Source organism: Gavialis gangeticus, unplaced genomic scaffold (assembly GCF_001723915.1).
Source record: "Gavialis gangeticus isolate Ggan-Ray unplaced genomic scaffold, GavGan_comp1, whole genome shotgun sequence".
NCBI lineage: Eukaryota > Metazoa > Chordata > Crocodylia > Gavialidae > Gavialis > Gavialis gangeticus.
Genome location: NW_017729012.1, coordinates 8189575 through 8198175, shown reverse-complemented (window position 1 = coordinate 8198175; position 8601 = coordinate 8189575). Strand labels below are relative to the sequence as shown.

The window sequence follows — 8601 nt, the reverse complement described above, 5'->3', positions numbered from 1 at the left end:
GAGTGGGGTCGGGGCCATGGGCTAAAGGTCAGGAGGCCAGAGGTGAAGGGCCAAAGGTCCATAATTGGGGGGGAAGTGAGAAGGCCCTGGTGCTGGGCTACAGAGGAGGGCAGGGATGGATGTGGGCCCTGGAAGCAGCCCTATCCCCCAGGCCCCGGCCTTTCCACTTCCCCTCCTCCAAGCAGGGGTCTGGGCAGGGCTTGACTTCTCTGATGTCCCCCAGGTGCCTCTCTAGAAACCATGGCGAAGTACAAGCAGCGCCAGCGCAAGCTGCGAGCCCGGGCCAAGCTGCATGAGGAGCGGAGGAGGAGGAGGAGCACGGCCGCGCTGCTCCCGTGCCCCGCTGCCCCCGCTCCCAGGTAGGTGGCCAGGGACCCGTCGAATTCTCTCACTTGCCGGGATTGTGGAGGATGCTTGCCGGTAGCAGGGTCACGCGTGGTTCTTAAATGATTCACATGGATTTGGAAGCGATTTGACTTGGGACGTGAACATTTTTCCTTAAAAAATAAATAAATAAGAGGGGATGCGTTTGGCCTCCTCGTTCGCCGGGAGGGTCGTCACTTGTTCCAAGTGCGAGGTGGCATCGTCCGAAATCAGGGATGGAAGAGGCTGTGTCCGGGAGCGTTCTCTCCCAACCAATTTCCAGACGTAATTTCGGGGCTAAACTGCTTGTTCTCGCGTGGGGTGCCCATGGGTGCCACAGGATACTTTGATGGGTGCAGAGGGAAAAGTCGGGTGTGAAGAAATAAGCAGATATAATTGCAGGCTCAGTCCCTGTCTGGCTGCTCGGCCCCCCAACAACTGCCTACCCCCTCTGCAAGGAGGTCATGCTGGTTTTTAAAGTGGGGTGCCTCTCATTTCACAGCCTTGACTCTAACAGAGGGGGCTTGAGCCCAAAAAGTTTGAGATCCACTAGGCTAATCAAGCTGCGAGAGCCGGGATCACAGCTGCTGCCGGAAAATGACAGGTCACTTCTTGACGCTGTTAAGAATGGGAAGTCGAATGGCTTTAGCCACGTAAATGAAACATCCTAGCTTGGCCAGCACAGTTCTTCAAGGAGCAGTGGGCCAAAGGAGAGTGAAACGACGACCAAACTAAATACAGAGAGGCAGCGTTGGTGACTGGGCAGGGAGGAGCTGCGTAGGCAAAGACTGAACAGCCACCAGCTGTCTGGCTGGTGCCCTGCACCTTGACAGTTATGAGAAACTGGTTGGCTGAGCTGTCATCTGCTGTTCAATAATGAAAAGAAGCATCAGTGATTTAGGTTTTCTGAGAATCAAGTGGGTTGATCTTATTTCTTGGACAGTTGTAGAAAGTTCCTTTCAATGTGTCACTTATTTCCTTTATCCCCCTGTGCTGAAGTTCATTTCAAACTCACTGGTTGTTTCTGACCTAGCTCTTGACGCCGGACCACAGTTACATTCTGAGATGGCTGAAATGTCCCTGTCTGAAATCTTCTGTAGGTCAGTGGATGGTCCTCTTCCCAACACGCCGTGCAGCCAAAGTCACCGCTTCTCGGTCTGGAATGTGTACTTGCCCACTGTGAAGAATGCAGTAAAGCCCTTAGTGATGACGATGTCATCAATCTGCTCATGGTGCCAGAACAGTATTGCACAGGTGCGTTTTCCAAATATTTATTTTTGTCAATGTAAGATTATTGTAGCACGCATGTGCAGTACACACACTCTCACACTCTACGTGTCCCTCTCTTCAAAACTGAGATGAAGCCTAACATATACAAACTTTTAGAATCTCTTGCTAGAGCAGCATTTGGGAGAAATCAGTAAGGGTTTCAGTTAGGGGAATGGGTATGTTAAGCGGCACAGAAATATTTTACTTTTAACTCGTATGTGAAGTTGGAGACCTTATTGCAATAGCTGAAAGATTTGCATTACATGGGCAGTTTCCGCCTTTTAACAGGGAAGGAGATGTTAGTTTGCAGCCCAAATGGATCAGACATAGACCACACTACAGCACTTGCAGCTAAAATTTGAGCTGTGAGAGCTGAGAATCTGCAGGAAAAGTTTGTTTTGAGGAAATGTGACCCTACTTTCAGTCCCCGTTAGCTGGGATCAGAGTTTGACAATTATAACATCTCACAAATGTAGCAAGTCTTCTTTGATTGACAGGCACTGACCCCAGGATGGAAAAAGTCAAAATGAAATGACAGGTGTGAAACTTCCTTTCTGTGTGTCTTCATGCCAATGACAAGTCTCCTGACTGAGGCCAATGACTTCTGGTGGGGATTGTGCTCCTAAGTCACATAGGGTTTTGCGTGAAACTTCCAGTGCATATAATCATGTTCACCTTGTTTCTTTGTAATACTTAGAGTTTTGAAGTCATCAAAGACACCATATTCCCATCCCGCTTATATCTACGAGAGCTGAATGCGCTTAGGAAAGAAATGCAAAAGCTGGAAACTGAATTTTCCAGACTACAAGGAATGCTCCAGGTCAGCTGCAGTTACGTTAGTACCCTCAGGTTTTTTTTCTTTTGTTTATCTAAACACTTAAGGACCTGGGATCAGGGAGGAAAACTAGAAGTATGTGCACTGCTAAAGGGACACCTGCAATTTGAAATCTGTTCACTGAAAGAGAATAAAATGGAGTTTCGGGGATTTATATATGCCCTCTGCTCAGGATCAGACTGATTGCCAGATTTGAGGTCAGAGAGGAATTTTCCCCCTTGGTTACATTGGTATGGACTAGGGAGGGTTTTGCCTTCCTCTATAGTTGAGGGGTGGGGAGCATAGGACCTCTTCAGCATATATTGACACTACTTTGTAGAAACAGGACGTCAGCTGCTGTGGTGCCCTTGCTTTCCTGTGGCAGGTTAGGGTATAAGGGCTGTGTTGTGTCCTGGTCGGGGTTGATGGTAGGCTTATGCAGAGTTTAGATTTTGGTGTGTATAGGGTGGTTTGAAGAGGGATGATCCCATCTCAGGCAGGGGGTTGGAGTAGATGACCTCTGGAGGTCCCTTCTAGCCCGACTTCTCTATGATTCTATATGGGTGAAACTCCTGTCCACACCACTGTTACAATCATGCTTTTCCTATTCTTCAGATATTTTTCCCTTACATCCTACTTCAGGAAAACTGTAGTCTGACAGAGGCAACTGAGTGAGGCCTTGATCCTTTGATGTGCCTCTATATCCTTAACTAACTAGGCAGGGGCGGGGCAAGGAAAGTCACTATATGTAGAGAGCAAGCAAACTGTTGACAAAGGTAAATGTGTTGCTCCTCTTCCATTTATAATGATCTTAGCACTTGTAGCAATAGCAGGTAAACATTTTTCAGATGGCAACTTCTTCTTTTTTTTTTTTTTTTAATCAAGCGTGTTACTTTTATAATCTTGGCAGTGTTTTGGCTTTAAGAGGAGTGTTAGAAATGAAGATCCGTCCTGAAAATATTGCTAAAGTAAAAATCATTGTCAAATCTGGCTGCTGGCTTCATGTGAAGAGACCGTTCTGTCTGCATGGAGCCCCAAAGGGGCTATGCACAGATGCTGGGAACTGCTTGTTTAGAATGAGTGGCAGGGGTATGTTCTGCATCACTGTAATGTTTCCCCTTCATTCAGTCACCGAATGCAATTGGAGTGTATAATGCAGGGAAACCAGAACAGGGCCTTTATTCTAACTCTGGGTGATCAAATTAATCCAACCCTGAATATCCAGTAAAGCTGCTAAAACAATTCCTAAGGTCCAATATGGAGACATGTCACATATAAATAGAAAGAATACACATTTCCCAATCTCCTTTCATTGCAAAGCACTTTCAACACCCTATACAGACAGCATCACTTGAAGCGCCACAGCCTGGGAGCTGGAGGACCGCAGGTAGCCAGCTAAAGGATCAGACCTAGGGCAGGATATCTTTGGGCCTTGCATTTTGGTTCAACTGAGTCACAACCCCTATTCCCTGAACTTTCCCGTACATTGGACAGAGAGTGAATTTTTATTTGATTTTTTTTCTGTGCCAGATGAGCGGGACAGTGGTTCGTTCCTCAGAAAACTCTCCATGCCAAAGATGTAATAAACCATTAATACATGCTCCTGTATGTGCATGTATCAGCCTTCCAGAGCTGGTATCTGGGTCTCCTACAGCAGTGCTACAACCTGCAGCTGCTCTTCCTCCACCACCACCACCACCACCACTGCCCCCGCCACGCCCCCCTCCAGCACCTCTACTTCTCAAAAGGGTCAATGGCAATAAAACCCCTCTGGTAAGGATCAACCGGGTTATTCTGTGTCTTTGAGTGGTGTTGGGTTCAGGGTGCAGAGTTGTACAGCACCCAAAAGGCATTCAACTCTTGCAGTTTCAAATTTTTTATTCCCTTGTTAACAGGCCATATCAGTAAAAAAAGATGGTCCCATACAAATTACAATGAAGGATCTCCTGAATGTAAAACTAAAGAAGACCCAACCCTGCACAAGACCAGACAAGGTAAACCAAACGGGAGTATGCTCAGAAGACAAATACTGCCCACAATAGAACCAGTAGGATTCCAGTGTGCATGGATGGGTTATTGAACCTCTGTGGCAGTGAGGCCGGCTCTAGGATGGCTCCATGCACAGAGGAGACGATAGCATTTCTCTGTAAGCCTACAACCTCTTTTTTCCATCAGGTCCAGAGTAGTGGTTGTAGAAGGGTGACTCCTGCTGGGTGTGACCAGGGCACACCTTGTCTGGTTGGCCTGTGCATGAGATGCAGGATTTCTGACTTGAAGTTTGGTTCTGCTCGTGGTTCCTGTATCCATACAAAAGTGGTTGCCACATTTGCCAACCTTGGAAGCCATTTTGCTGCTGTTCAGAGAGATGCAGAGACTAGAAGTAAACTTGGTCTTTCTGGGCTTTGGCAGAACTCCTGTTCTCATTCAGGGCCATGTCATGAATTTTTCAGGCCGTGGTGTTAGCCAAGACCAGTGCCTGCACTCTGCTCAGCTGTGAGATTGCACTTGACAGTTCATCTTGCAAAGACCCTTTTAAAAACAAATTTAAGCACCACCCAGTTGCCCTGCCTCAGAGAATAGTCCCTGGTGAAGGACTGAATATCTGCTAACCCCTCCAACAATAGCATGTGTGGGCTGTGGTTTCTTTCTCTGTCTTGAATGATTTATGGATTCCTATTTTTAGCTAGCGTATTCTTTTGTGTATGTTGCTCTCTGTAGTTTTAGACCACGTTTGGGGCAATGGTGATAAATCCAGTGAATCAACTAATTCACTTCATACATTAGGAGAAATGCTTAAGTGCTGGTGAACAAATCCTATTTAGCATTCACTATGCAGTCTTCAAAATGTGCTGCTGCCATAGGGCCAAATTTACCCCTAACATAGTGACTGTCAAAAAGATCCTGCCAAAAGTGAATTTGGACTCAAAAACCAACATAATCCTTCCACTTCCAAGTCTCCAGTAAGGGTTATTTGAAAATGTTCTCATTTTGCAGATGCCTATTTAAAGCAGGGAAGGTAAATGACTTTGTTTGGAGTCTATGCAAAGTGTGTTCTTTTCAGCTTAGGGTGATGGCTTGCTGTGTTCCACTATTTCTGTAAACGTGTTGATTTTTATCAGGACGGGTATTTTCTTTTCCCTAGCATTTTGTTGCTCAGGAGTCTTTTAGAAAATGCCTATTTTTATCCAAGACACATTCAATCTTAATGATTCAAAAAAGCTAAAGAGTCAGAATGCACTAAAACATGCAGAGTATAAATATTAAATAGACAGTATGTTCAGTGGGGCCTTTTAAAATGCATTTGTGGTAACACTGTTCTTTGTGCCTTTAGGGGGGATCACCAGTGAAGATACGCAGGGCATTAATTACGGTTTCAGACTTACAAAGCATTAATCTGAGACCTAAATCCAACCAACCACCAGCTCGAATTACAAACCTCTTAATGTAAGAAACCTTGTACTTTCTTTGTTCTATGGAAAAGTTGATTTTGTTCATAATCATCATCATCCTCATGTCTGGTACTTGAGAAATAAATTGATTTTAACATTTTTTGTTTTTTATTATTAGCACTCCCGGCAAAAATCAATTAGACCTTCGAAAACATCTAAAAAGAGTCAATATAAAGAGGTAACTTCCTTACTATTCTCTTCTTCTTCTTTTCTTTAACTAGAAAACTAAAAATGATTTCCCCTAACATTCCTGTTGTCTTTTCAGAAGTCCTGGTGGAACTCCATTAAACAACAAAGAGAACATGGCGACTGGCACAGGATTGACACCCATAATGACTCAAGCACTGAAGCGCAAATTTCAGGCAAGACAAATTTCAGCTCCTTTGTTGCAAAAAGTTAATTGCTGGTAATAAACTACAGAATTCCAAAGAATGTTTCTCTTGCAAAAAAGCACTATTGATTTGCATGGCACTTCATAGACATAAGATGCCTTAGTGGGTCGTGAGAGCCTTTGGTAGCAAGCACAACTGAGTGCATAATTACTACTAATAAGTTATACTTCACTCAAACTTGTCATCCATGAATCTGAAGGTTTCACAAAGAGAGCTATTATGTGCATTTCACTGATGAGGAAGCTGAAGCACAGAGATGTGATGTGATTTTTGCCGAAGGTCACTCAGCAGGTCATTGGCAGACTTGGGAGTTAAGCCTTGTCTCATGATACCTAGTGCCTCATGCTGCCTACCATTTAATTAATGAGTGTACCGTGCTTTGAGAGTAATAAGCACATAAGAAATGTTAAATCTTAGTAGCATCATACGAAATGCACTTGAATCTTTGGAGCGTAATTCAAAGCCTAATCAATGGCTCAGCCCACACACGTGGGAAGGAGTGTGGTAAGATTCTCCTTCAACGTGGCCTCTGCATGATGTGGAAAGCACACCTACAAACTGCCCACTTGTGTTCCCTTCTCAATTTTTTTCAGTTTCATAGTATCTTTGAGGAAGCAGGAGGAATTGGGGTGATTGGGTCTTCCTGTTACCTGGACCCCAAACATTCTCTGCTGCAGGCAGGGCTCATGTGAGGCTCTCCAGAAATGTCCTAAATCTCAGTAGTCAAAAGGATGTACCCCATGGGCATGTCCCAGTGAGTCAGAACGTGCATTTCCCGGGGACAATTAGCAGCAGCATGCATTTGCACTGCTGCTGGTTGTCCCCAGGGAACACCCCTGCATGTGCGCTCTGGCGCACGTTAACTTGCCCCAATTGGGATGGGGGAGGCTGGGGCCAGCACCTGAGTTGGCCCCAGCAGTCTTACTTGGGATCCTGGGGGCCTCCTAGGGCTGCAGCAGTGGCAATCCAGGCACATGGAGCCTGGCCAGCAGCTGGAGCATGGCTCTGGCCAGCCAGGCTCTTGTTTTGGGCAGTGCACGCTACAGCCACATGGACCGTCCCACGTCTTTCTAGAATGAATGATTAATGGACTGATTGATTGATTGATTTTACACCGGGATCTCCTCCCAGTGTCCAAAAAAAAAAAAAAGCCCACCGTGCTACTAATTAGCATTGCAGCAATGTGTATTTGCATGCACACATGCATGCATGTGGTTCACAGAGCCACAGACAGGTTTGTGGCACCGCAGATTGCACATGCGTGCTCGTCTGGATGTGTCCCATATGTTGGAATATCCAGCGGCTATGGACTCAAAGATCCCTGGCTGTATGGATGGTAGCAGTGTTTGCAGCACCAGCTGAAAATAGAGAAATAGAACAAGATTCCTGTTGATGCTGGAAGGAATCTGAGGTTTAAAAGCATTTTCCATGTCAGACTAGGGATTTTCTTATATTTTGGAAGTGGTTGATAAGCTCCCATGTCATTGTTGTGTAAGTAAGCGTGCTGAAATTTAAAACTGAAATTGTAACTTTTTTTTTTAAACAGATGGCTCACCCCAAGAGTCCCTCTCCAGCTCCATTACACACTGCAAGCAGCTTTGATGAGCAGAACTAGATGGGTGGCTGATATTTTTATGACAATTTGAGGGTCAAATACCACTTGTTTGACTTGTCAGAAATCCACGTGTTGAAGGTATCATGTTTGTTTTAAGCAAGTATAGTACACATGAGATGTGTTATTTCATAATGTTCTTCTCACAGAAAAATGCAGCCTTCCTTGTGACAGCTTCATTATGCCTCAAACTTTACCCGCCAGGACTTATGCTGAGGGTGAGAGAGGAGTGAGGTCTCTCCTTGGTCCTTTCAGATCTTTGACTTCTCCCTTAAGAAAAGGAGCAGTTAATGCTGCTTACAAGCTGTGTCTACGTGAGATGCTGACTGTGCACGTTATGAAGCGTGACACGATGCTAGTGCACAGTAGTAGGAGCTACTATGCGGTCAGTGTTGCCAAGAAGCTGTGTGGGTACACTACAGTACAGTAACACTGGTTACTGTGCAGTCATTTAGATTTAGTACTTGTATATGCAAGCACTAAATGACTGCACAGTAACAACCGCACAGTAAGTGTCTTGTGTAGATGCAGCCACAGTGGTGCTTTCTGAGACTGAGGTGCACATTTAAGTATTTCAATTAAATACTGTTTAACAGCTTTTAACTCAAAGGCTCATTTTTAACTCTGCTTTGTCATGACTAATACAGTTAAGTGGCTCAGTAATAAGGTATAAAGTAATAACAGGTTTTCAACATGTATGAT

General features: G+C 45.0%; 1 protein-coding gene across 1 annotated transcript; it reads left to right on the top strand.

Annotated features, from left to right (window-relative positions):
• The first annotated feature begins 64 nt into the window (after nucleotides 1-64).
• Nucleotides 65-8227, top strand: PRR11 (proline rich 11). The gene is made up of 9 exons (XM_019511144.1): nucleotides 65-359; nucleotides 1464-1617; nucleotides 2330-2452; nucleotides 3977-4219; nucleotides 4342-4440; nucleotides 5778-5890; nucleotides 6014-6073; nucleotides 6161-6257; nucleotides 7834-8227. The coding sequence occupies exons 1-9, from the start codon at nucleotides 241-243 to the stop codon at nucleotides 7900-7902; spliced, it is 1077 nt and encodes a 358-aa protein (XP_019366689.1). The 5' UTR covers nucleotides 65-240; the 3' UTR covers nucleotides 7903-8227.
• The last annotated feature ends 374 nt before the right edge of the window (nucleotides 8228-8601 follow it).